This window comes from Carlito syrichta, unplaced genomic scaffold (assembly GCF_000164805.1).
Source record: "Carlito syrichta isolate Samal-C Ts95f unplaced genomic scaffold, Tarsius_syrichta-2.0.1 Scaffold91564, whole genome shotgun sequence".
Classification (NCBI taxonomy): domain Eukaryota; kingdom Metazoa; phylum Chordata; class Mammalia; order Primates; family Tarsiidae; genus Carlito; species Carlito syrichta.
In genome coordinates, this window is record NW_007035660.1 from 185,835 (window position 1) to 197,829 (window position 11,995).

General features: G+C 45.2%; 1 protein-coding gene across 1 annotated transcript in view; it reads right to left on the minus strand.

Annotated features, from left to right (window-relative positions):
• PRAG1 (PEAK1 related kinase activating pseudokinase 1) overlaps positions 1 to 11,062 on the minus strand; it is a 54,615-nt gene extending 43,553 nt beyond the window's left edge. Inside the window, exons 1-2 of the mRNA XM_021713045.1 lie at positions 10,633 to 11,062; positions 6,961 to 8,774 (exon numbers count right to left, since the gene is read on the minus strand). Coding sequence (XP_021568720.1) covers positions 6,961 to 8,774; positions 10,633 to 10,923 — 2,105 coding nt within the window. The 5' untranslated portion in view covers positions 10,924 to 11,062. The remainder of the gene's footprint in view (positions 1 to 6,960; positions 8,775 to 10,632) is intronic.
• Positions 11,063 to 11,995: the final 933 nt, after the last annotated feature.

Consider the following 11,995-nt stretch of genomic DNA (forward strand, 5'->3'; position numbering starts at 1 on the left):
ACTAAGAGGAAACAAGATACTTGGCATTCCAACTTGGAATGGGAAGTTGTATTCAAAGAGGATGACCATCATCTGCCAAACACTCAGCTTAGGGCCACCAGGCTAGACAGACCAGAGTCCCCTCACCACCCACAAGTATGAGAATTCTTAAACCCTTAAATTAATATGAGAAATGGTTACTGACCACTGAAATTTTACACTTTAGATGTTAAATTTTAGATTTTTTTGACTGAAGTCAGTAAAAATCTGACACATGTGTCTGAATTTCCACATCTGCACAACCTGTAGACAGTACTAATAGATCACGGCAAGCTTTCCTGCATGGTAAACTTTCAAACGGAGCTCCAGACCACTGCTCCCATTGATCAGAATTGGCATAGAGGATTCAACCCAATTGCATTCATGGTTCAAGAACATAAAGTCATAAAATCTTACCTCCCTTTTGACCTGCACCTATTATAAGAATTATTTCAAGTGATGCCCTCTAACTCTGATTGATTTTTAAAGTTCCAAAGACTCTTCTTCCCTTTCATCCTAATTTTCACAGTCATATTGCTTACAAATATGTCAATTTAACTCAACTATTCCTGTATTTGTCCAAGAATTTGTCTTGTCTTTGTTTGTTAACCCCATGAATTCTGACTGCCATATGGAGAGCCCAAAAAACAGGAGTCATTCTGAAGGGCTTTCTACAACTCAGGAACACACAGTGATATCATCACCAACTATTGTAAACTTTGGAAAAGTTGTTATATACCCACGTGTATACACGGGTATGAAATGGCTAAAAACCAAACTACCAGCAAGCTGGGGGGATTATTTGAAAGTGATAAATACTAAAATTAACTGGTGGACAAAATATCTGAGTGAAAGGTGAAGGATTTTTTCAAAAGTAGCTTTCAACCTGGAAGTTCCCCTTGTCATCCAACAAAGAACAGTTGTTTATATAAATACCCCTGTCAGAGAAATACAGAGAATATGACTTCCTGGACATTGGAGAGAGGCTAATTGAAGCAGGGAGTTTTACAAAGTTGTATAGGAACAGCATGAACACTCTTAACGCCCAACATTTTTAGGGCTCTGCCCAAAAGTCAATAGAAAGAAATAATGAGCAATTTAAACACAGAGGATAAAGATTCTGATCTTTAAAATCTGCAACTTATTAGCTGCAGAAAGAGACACTGAGTGTTCTTTGTAGTTGGTCTATCAACCCTGATATAAGGACATGCAAGTTCTTTAATGAGGACATTAACAATCCCAAAACAACAACGAAACAATTCCTTGGGTGACTAATAGAGAAAAATTCTCACCAGTTGGTGAGTTTCACAACCAATGGTGCAGATCAAACACAGGCTGGTCATTCTAGGAACAAAGTCCTCCTGACTGCATGAGGGACAAAGAGGAATTTATCACACAGCCCAAGCCTGTGTTTTCCAACCCACCTCAAAAAGCATGGAAAGTCTGTTCTCAGAGAAGTAAAACCACACCCTACAATTCCTTGCAACTTACCGGTGGAATAAAAAGTGTTTAGATTATAACCACCTGAAAGGAACATTCTTGTGGCAAGAGAGGGCTGGCTCTACATACCTGCTCAGCTTAAAAAAGAAAAGAAAGAAAAAGCAAGTAATAGAGCCCAGTAGCAAGAGTGAAATATACAATCATTGGAGAGTAATTAATCCATGAAAGGATGCACTGTGCCCATATGGTGTTTGCCCACCTTGAAGCATTAATAATGATTAACCTCAGCTTCTTAAGGTGACAATGTTCTATTGTGCAAGGATATCTGAAGAATTACAACAGGTGTCCAGTGAAAATCAGACCAAGAACTGCCTTAATCTGTAGTTCATGCTGGTTTTTTGTTTTGTTTTGTTTTTTTCCTTTTAATTCTTCACTGAATACCTACTATGTATCAGGAGCTGTGCTAAAATATGCTGTGGAAAAGTCGAGGAAGAATGTATAAGACATGATCCTCACACTCCCGGAAGTTTACTATTTCTTGAGAAGATGCAAACGTGGACCTATTTTAATGCAATGCAAGCTACATTGTGTTAACTGCCTAAACAGAAGCAACCTGGAGATCTAGTTTCAGAAGAACACTCTGGAGTCAAAGTTACCTGCTTCTTTCTCCAACATTTCTTGAGCACCTAATATGTGCAAAGCATGGAATTAGGTACTTTTCTGGAAAATGAAAAAACCAGGTATGGTCTCTGCCTACAACTGTCCATTTAACAAATATTTCTTGGGTATCTACTATGTGTTAGGCACTAAGATGGACATTAAGGGACCACAGATGGCTAAGCATGCTCTTTACCTTCAAAGAGCATCTGGCCTATTTTTTTTTTAAAGGTTATTTACAAGCCTGTACTAATGCCTTTCTTGAATCAGGTCAAAATACAGATAAAGGAGAGGACTATATGCCCAGACATGGAGTTGAGTTTACCCCTGTGTTACTGAACACAACATGGAATGTGATGAAAATCCAGATCCTATGGGAACCAGTCTCATCAAAGAAAATCAAAGCAGGAGGCGAGTCTTTGGTGGTCACATCGCACATCTGATTTTCATTCATAACAACTCTACAGAATTCTTAAGGAACAGAACTTCAGTCACTGGCTTTTTTTAGCACCTTCCACAGAGCCTAATAAAAAGTAGGCAATTCGTAGACATCTAATAAACTGAAGAAAGACTAACTTATTGCTAGACTTAATCAAGGATAAATGCTCAAAATTAGAGAGGAGTTTTTAACTGTCTCATATACACTACTGTCAGTGATTTTTTTTTTTTTTTAATTGTGGAACAGAAAGCTAGAAACCCATTTAAGTAGTCCCTGTTTACAGCATCATCAGATGCCCTATGTTTTCAGGTTCACAAACTCATGGGAAGAGGCCAATTAATTCTCCCCTGGCATGGGACAGAATATAAGCTGTATTGTTGATACATGTGTTTTGTTCTGTGCCAAACTCTGTGTATGTGTGTGTATGGTGGTGGGGTAGGGGAGGGTAATTTCCCCCACTGAAGCATGCCCAGTATTCACTCTCCCCTGACCAACTCACCCTTATTTAACTTTTGTCAAAAAGGCTAACCATCTGCAGAGAAGGTTCTCTATATACAGTGCTTCCTAACACAAACCGTGATTTTTCAAAATGCCACACAGAAAAGGCCTATGCATCTGTGGGATTTCTTAGTAAACTGTTCCCACCTCACTAGAATCCACTATAGTAGAAAGCATCTCCAGAAGAAAGTGTCGGGAACTCTAATCAGATTGGATGTAGAGTCTAGAGACAAATACCTGCTTCACTTGTTCTGTGCCCATCCCTGGGGCTCATGCTGAGAGACCCTGTTACAGGAGAGACCATGTAATGAAGTTGTTTTGAGTCCTCTGGTTGGCTAAGTGGCCACTTCTGTGGATGGACACAAACTCTTTTTACAACACTGTCACCGCCTGTCTGCGAGAAGCAACACGGGAAGGGAATTAAGAGTGAGCAAAAAGCTCGAGGACAGATTTAACCTCTGCTCTCCAGCATGCTCACAGAGGAAAGGGAGAATTTAGTATGTAGTAGGTTAAAATTAAAATCGGCATGAGTGGTAAATTTAAAACAAAAACATCTCTTTGGGGGAAACTTTTTTTTTGATTAGTCTCACTTGGGCCAGACCATCTGGACACTGAAACCACATAATCCTATCTTATTTCTTATTCATGCTTCATCGTCAATCCTACTGTGTTCAGGCCTCGCCTCCAAATTCAAGGTTTCTTTGTGAAATGCTTGTCTGAACTAACCAGACAATTCTCTTTCAACTGAGCTTGTCACTCAAAACCCATGAGTCATGTAAAACCAGGATTGTAGCTGCAAAAAAATAAAATCAGAAAGAAATCTGGTTCTCTTGCATCTTTTTTTCCCCACAACACTACTGCTGTCATTAAACTGCCTTAAGTCTTGACCATGACATTTAAACTAAGAGTCCACGCATCTTTCCTACAGGGTTTTTGTTTCTTAACCAGCAATACTTGTTGATACTCATCTTATAACTCTGCCCTAAGTTAGGGTGATCCACAGACTCTGAAGGGTCCATCATTTTAAGTAGGGTAGGAGATTGTCTTGGAAGGAACAGGTTTAAAAGGATCCAGATCCTGCCCTACCTGCCCAGGAGAAGAGATGGGCATAACCATGAACTCCTCCAAAGAAGGACTGTTCGGCATCAAGAACCTTTGTCCTACATGACATTACAGCAAGGAATTTATCAGAAACATGAATGGGAGTTTACAGAGGACAATATCGCAAGCAGACAGGTAAATACCTGCCAAACATTCAAAACAGGACCACAGGAAAGTCAAGGCATTCTTTATATATATTTTTTTTTCCCTCTAGGTCAGAGTCAGTTTTACAAAACAGGACAATAAACAGGGCAACAGGCACATAAGAAAAGCATTCTTTGCTCTTCCATAATGGCCCAAGAAAGCAGATGGATCCATCTCTCTTGCCACACCATGCAAGTGGAAAGGGTCACTGCTCTGCATGAAGCAACTCCTTTCTCTAGAGTTCTAAGCATACATAACACACATAATGAAGCTGATTCATGGAAACAGGGTCCATGTGAAGAAATCAAGTTGGCCTTATATGTTGCTTGAAGTTCTTCCACATTTTTCCATTTTAGAAAACAGACATCAGCCTACCATAGCTAGCAGTGTGAACTGGAACTGGTACTGGATCAGCTGTGGGTTGTACTCTCACTAACACACCGACTTGCCAACACCCTGACCTGCTAGGTTTGAAGACTCTGGGGTTCCTGGCACCCTCCCCAGAGTAGAAACTGAGTTCCAGAATCAAAAGTCAGCATATGGTCCCAAGTCTGCCCTCTTAACTCCTCACAGGGGAGATTCAAAAGATAATGTCAGTTACACTTGAAAAATGAAAATGCTTCCCCAAATGAAAATATGTACTAGAATTTGATGTATTTTTAAATAGTAGGAGATGCTCTTTAATTTTTTCTGTGTTTCCCCAATTTTATTTCACAGATTTTTCTCCCAAAAGTCCTAAAAATAAGAACTTTTGTCTTTCTGGCTTGTTTTTTAAGAGCTGAAATGTAGAACCTCTAAGATTTCCACCTGGCTTGAGCTATATATAATCTAAAGGCTTTATCATAGCAAACTACACCAAAAAACTCTGATCATATCCAGATGCTAATTAAAGAACTACCTGAGTCACGTTGCTGTGATTACTGGGGTCTCTCCAAGCCCTGTGATTCTTACAAAAGTAAGTTTTAGTTACTTTACCAAGGCTCAAGTGTTGTTCCTGGGATTGGACCATGCCAGTTCCCACAGGGTGTGGGTGTCACTGCCACCATCAACAGTTTGGTGGCTTTTGCCTACATCATAACCAACCTCTGCATTGGATTCTGTTGTTCACCTCATCAGAGTCTTTCAGGACTAGGATGTTATCAAAGTATTATCATCCCATTTTAGAGAAGAGACTGTGGAGACCATCACAGCAAGTGACTTGCTTAAGGTCACAGGCTGTGAGAGGGATCGAACAGGAACTTAGTCTTCGAGCCCCAAAGCCTGTGCCTTCCACTAATCTACCCAAAACTAAGACAGACAGGTATGATGGGGATATTTTATTCTCATGCCTGGCTCAATTCCCATTAATGTTCTACGGGTTCAGCACATGCTTAGGACCTGAACTCCAGGTACAGCTGTTTTGTCATCTGCCATTTGAGGCTGGTAATTCCTACCTCCCAGGGCTGTTCTGAGGATTAAATGAACTGATATGTCTAAAGCCCTTAAATCCATGCCTGGCCCACAGTGAGTGCCATCTAAATGGGAGCTCATCTTAGCTGCTCAATCCCTCATTCATTCAAGGAGTTAACACTGAGAGAGCCAAAGAGAGTCTGCAGTCACCTGAAGATCTGGAAAGTGTCTAATCCACATGGTGGGCAGTCATTGCAATGACAGAACAAAACAGTGGTCATGAGAACAAGCCTGAGTTAGATCACACTGCAGCCCGAGAAGCCTTGATGTTCAAAGTCAGGTGTTCCGGCTGCTTCTCTCTGTGGTCAATTCCCCTGACTCGGACATCAACCTCAAGGCCCATCCACAGAAATAGAACCACTGGAAATGACACGACTAGAGAAAGTCTGTTTGGAAAGGCTGTCATTTTTTGAAAAACAGCAGGTTTCTCCTTTCCCTAATAGGAATGAGTTTCGCTCTAATTGAGAGAAATTTTTTTCCAGAATTTTAATCCCACGCACAGCTCAATGGCTTAAAAAAGGCATTTATTTTTCCTGAGCCTTTGAAAGATACTTTAAACTGGCAGGAGATAGCAGTGAAGCAATGGAGAAAGCTGTGAGTTTCAACACGCTAACAAGAAACTACTTTTTTTCCCCTTTTAAAAACCCACATCTAAGCGTTCCTAACCATGTAAAAACTTCCTCTTTTTTGCTTTTGGCCCAAGGCCTAATCATCATCATGGTAGCATTTTATTGAGCACACATTTGGCACTACCTCTTTTCCCCTCCCTTCTTTGCCTCCCCAAATCCCATAGCAAAACATCCCTTAGTCCTCTTTTGCCTGTTTAAATAAATGAAAAAAATCCAAGGTTTCCTTGGAAAAGCCTGCTGAAGACACTTCAGAGAGATGGGGGCAAAAAAGAGTGCCAGATTATAAAAATATGGGCACGAGAAAAGGGTGTCAATTTGGCAGTGCTTCTTGGAAAGATTCATTCCAAATAGCCAGTCCCAAGCAGGTCCCTGAATGTAGGTTTGTTTGCTGAGGACAACGCCTGCTCTCTAAGGGATATACTGGAATGCTCAGAAATTGACATAAAGACACAAAGGACTTTAGGCAGACACTGGAACTTGGAGTGCAGGCCTAGAAGCCTGGGCCTGAAGGAGAGGCAGCCAAGGCAAAGGTTTCTGGAAGAGCCCTTTTCCTGCAGAGGGTCACACACAGACAATGGTACTCACCTTGACTTTGGAGGTGGGGGAGGAGGTGAGAATGTCTCAATTCTACTTCTGTCCTTGGGGAACTCAAAAGCAAAAGAGGCCGATTTGCTCATGCCAGTCCCGACTTTACTGTTTTGCCCAGAGGAGCCCTCTGCAGGGTAGTGGAGGCGGTGCCAGGTCGTGGAGTTTGAATGATCTGTGGGGCCATTTTTCATCTCTCTTCCCCAGCTTTGACTCAGCAATTCCTGCTCTACCTCCTCCTCTTCCTCGATCCGGCACTGACGACTCCAGGTGCTGGTCTGGAACCTGGGCCGCCTCTGGTCTGAGGCTGAGGAGGTGGCAGCAGGTGGGGGACACCGGGCAGGGTCGCTAGCAGTGATACCATTGGTCCGGCAAGAAGAAACAGGGTCAGTGGGGCCCCTGGATGCAGGTGGGAGCCCACTGCCACTGCCACCGCCAGAGCTCCCCTCACTAAGATCAGTCAATGGAAAGGCGGATGGTGATACCGGGGACCCTCCGGGGCTACTTTTGGACAGTTTAGGAGGAATGGCGGGCTTCCCCTTGGGTGTGTTCTCGATTGCATGGTGAGCATGGCTGTTCCTGGAGCTCAACACTTGCCCAGTCGAAGTTTCCTCTTGGCCTGCTTCAGGGTCCTGGCTCACAGGTCCGCGTGGCCACTGCACCCCCACTGCAGAGTCAGGGCTGCTCAGGTAGATGGTCCGATGGTCCTCTTCTGGGTGGGCTGCCATGACGGTGATGGTGGCTGCCACCTGGAGAGCTGGGTCTGGGCTGTCCTGGCTCCAGCCAGATGCTGTTTTCAGAGCCCAGGGCTTACTTGTCCAGACCTGACCCTTGCCCTGGGCAGCTGCTCCCTGTTCTGCCTTGGCCTGTGGCCTAGAGGGCGCTGGAACTGCCTTCTTCCTCTTGGTGCTCTCAGCATAGATGGGTTCAGGCTGTGCAGGCTCCTTGGGGTGGGCCTGGGACTGGGACTCTCCAGTCAGCCCAAGACACTTGCTAGAGGTCACCCCGTGGCAGCCAGGGTCCTGCTCCTTCCCTGGCAGAGGTTCCTTCATGAGGGAGCAATAATCGCTTTCAAGGTGGGGGGCAAAAGGGCTGCTGGCCCCGCTGCTGCCACTGCCACAGGAGAGGCCATCGGAAGAAGTGGCAGCATCTGAGGTGAGGGATGGCTTCTTGGGGCCCAGGCGGGGCAGGTTGGCAGTGGTGCCCTGGCTACAGCACTCCCTGGGGAAGCTCGGAGCCTGCTTCTCCTCCTCAGTGGGCCCCGCACATGTCCGCTGCTCCCAGCACGTTGGCGAGCAGTCCCCTGTGCCACGCCTGCCCCGGGAGCCTTCAGTCTGATCCTTGGTGACAGTGCTCTCGGGACAACAGTCCAGGATGGAGCAGTATTCTCCACCTTCACTGTCTCCCGAGGGTGAGCACCTTTGATCACTGTCATCCTCCGAGGGCAAGGACTCTCTTAAGGGCCCAGGGCCCTGGTGGCAGCCAGATGTTGCCCCAGCAAGAGCAGCCAGTTTCTGGCGGAAACTCTCCTGGGCAGAGGGCAGCACTGGGTGGGGAAATGAGGGTTTATCTTCGCGCCCAACCTTCTCGTCCGGGAAGCTCACTGGATGAAAGGTGATGTTCCTCTCCCCCCGGGCTTCGAGGTTGTGCAGGCCGACCATGGTGTAAGCAGGAGGGGAGCAGCGGGAGTTGCTGTCAGGGGAGACAGAGGGCCCAGCAGGCTTCTGTACACCTCGGAAGCTGCCCACATAGACGATGGGCACGTCTTCCTGCTTGGGAAGGGAGAGTTTGCCAGAGGGTCGTCTCCAGATGACCTACACAGCCCCAAGGTGAAAAGACTCATGTTAGTCCTTGCCAGAAAACAGAGGAAGAGAGAAAAAGTGAGAGGGAAGGGCAATGACATTGTCAACTGTCTTCTGTAGTGCAGTGCAGGGGCACCGCAGCCATGGACTAGTACAGGCCCTGTGCCCGCCCACCTTCTGATCTCCCCACGCCTATGATCATTGCTGGACACCCACTGAGCCACTTGTCTTCCCAGACACTGAGCTGGCTTCCCACCCGTGGACTGTTATGCTTTTTGGCTTAAGCCTGCAAGGCAGGAAAAGAAAAATACAACTCTAAAAAAGAATGTTTTGCCTTCTCCCTCCCTTGCAACTGCCAGGTGGAATAAGTTGTTCTGCAGGCTTGGAAAGGAGTTTGGGGTTTTGTTTAATGTGTGCAGGGTTTTTGATAACCCCGTCACAGTGTATGCCTGAAAAATTCGAGGTCATAAACGTTTTTAAAACACCTTGGCAGGGTTTGGGGGTGGGTGGGTAACAGCAGGGCAGTAAGGTAAGGGATAGTGTCTGAGCTGAATCTGGGCTTCCTTGTCTCTTTCTGGGTTTTTCTTCAGGTCAGGTCAAAGAGCCGCTCTTTTTCCCAGTTACAGTTATGACCTCAGTCAGAGCCTGCACGAATGGTTGGACTAGTTGGGTCTTGAGATAGAGATGATACGAACTGGCCATTACCATCACCAAAGTCACTATTCCCTCCTCCTTCTCATCTAAAGTCCTCCCTACCCCAACTTTTAGAAGAGCCTCAAGAGAGGGCCTATCTCTAGCTCCTTTCCCAGATGGTTCTGAACTTAAAGACCAGATCTGGCTCATGTAGGTGAAGGTTGAAAGTACTGAGAACGTCTGGGTAAATGGGTGTAACCAGCTTAGGAAAAATAGAGCAGCCCTGCAGGGAACTTGAGCTCACTGCAACCACAGGAAATGCCTCCCTCAACTTAAAACTGACCTGTGTTTTCACGTGTGCTCATACAGCCTTCCTGGTCTACTCACCACATTGGTTGAGAAAAATTAGAAGAGGCAAAGAGGTCAAACAGGTAGCAAGTGTTCCTAGAGTATGTCTTAGCCGCATAGTTTGCTAGATGTGTCCAAAGACAGCAGACGCCAGCTGCCCTGGGCTATGTGTTCTCTGAATAAATATCTCTTTAAGGGTTATCTATGGGATGAGCCTCCAGAGTCTAACCTCCAGGGAAATAACTGTTTTTCATGATCCTAGAACACAACGAGTAAAATCCAAGCTTCAAAATTGGAAATAGGAACACTGCCTGGGTGCTGGATGTTATTAAGGAATTTTTAAGTGTGATAATGGTATTGTGGTTTTATTTTTTATAAAGATGTACTCTTTAAAAAATCTGTAATGAAATGGTATGATGTCTGGAAACTGCTTTAAAATCACAGGGAAGGGGGTAAGTGGGGAGGAGAGATGAAACAAGATTGGTCATGAGTTGATGGTGACTCAAGTTCATGTCGAAGGGTGTTGGGTGCATGGGATTTATTACGTAATTATTGCTACTTGTATATATATTTCAAATTATTGATTGAACATTTTTAAACAACTTTGTTTTGAACAAAGCTCAACTGTCATCTACCCTATGGGTTCTCCAAGTCATAAGAGGAAGTTCTGAGGGGCTGGATTAATGGTTCTTAGCCTAAAGGGACAGATAGAAAAGAGGGCAGTTACAGCAACCTCAGCAGTCAGGCAAGCGCGATCTCGGGACAAGCTGATGGGAAACCATCCTGCAGGATTCTTGCTGGAACAGCCCTCCCTGGCTGCCAGCCAGTCACCCAATGTTAGAACAGGAGTAGCCTCTGTAAAAATACCACACAGGTTAGTCAGCCTCACCTGTGAGACTTCAGCGCTCAGGCTGGCCTCAGTCCACACATCAGAGGCCTCAGAGCTCATCATGGTGGGCTTCACAGCGATTGTGGGCTTGGAGTAGGGTGAGCTGTTCACACTGTCATCTTCCAGGCGGCAGTTCTCGGGCCTGGGGGGCAGACGTGGTGGAGGGGGCAGACTGCCTGCTCTGGGTTGGGCACAGCCAGCTGCCAGCTGGTGGTCACTCCACAGGCAGAAGCAGTTCTTGCAGGATCCGGGCTTCCAGATGTGCTCCACAAAGTCGCTGCACGCAGACATTTTTGGTCTCTCGGGTTTCAGTCAGAGGGTCTGGTGCATCTTGAGCTGACAGTGGGCTTGCTCATCTTGCACCTGGCTCTCTGGCGTGGTCTTGCAGGAGGCAGAGGTGGGTCACAGAGTGGCTTTCTGGAAAGGCAGGACACTTGACTGATTAAATCTGTCCTGCTAGAGAGAGAGCCCACAGATTGGGAAAAAATATTTGCTCACTGTATGTCTGACAAAGACCTGACACCTAGAATCTACAAGGAACTCAAATGAGCCCACCCCCCCACCCCCCGCCAAAAAAACAGGCCCATTACAAAGCTGGCAAAAGATAGGAATAGCCACTTCTCAAAAGAAGACATATGAGCAGCCAACAGATACATGAAAAAATGCTCAACCCCACTAATCATCAAAGAAATGCAAATTAAAACTACACTGAGATAGCACCTAACTCCAATCAGGACAGCCATCATCAATAACACCCCCCCCCAAAACAACAAACAGATGCTGGAGAGGATGCAGCAAAAAGAGAAAACTTCTACACTGTTGGTAGGAGTGTAAACTAGTACAGCCTCTGTGGAAAACAGTGTGGCGATTCCTAAAAGACCCAAAAATCATCTTCCCATACAACCCCGCAATCCCCCTACTGGGAATATGCCCAGAGGAACTCAAATCCCTCTGTGAAAAAGATACCTGCACACGTATGTTTATTGCAGCTTGTTCACAATAGCAAAAATATGGACCCAACCATGTTGCCCATCAGAAAAGGACTGGATAAAAAAATGTGGTACATATACATGATGTAATATTACACAGTCATAAAGAAGGACAAAAGTATGAACTTCGCAGCAACTTGAATGGACTTAGAGTCTATCATACTGAATGATCTGTCACAGAAACAAAGAACTGAATATCACATGTTCTCACTCACAAGCAGATCTTGAACAATTATTGTAATACTATAAGAAAAGGATTGGCAGTAGTGGGAATCTGCTGGGGAGAGGGGGCATACCTCGTCAACAGGGGCAACTGTATGATGAACATTTGTATGTCTAACCCTGGATTGTACCCCACATCTTTAAAATTAAAA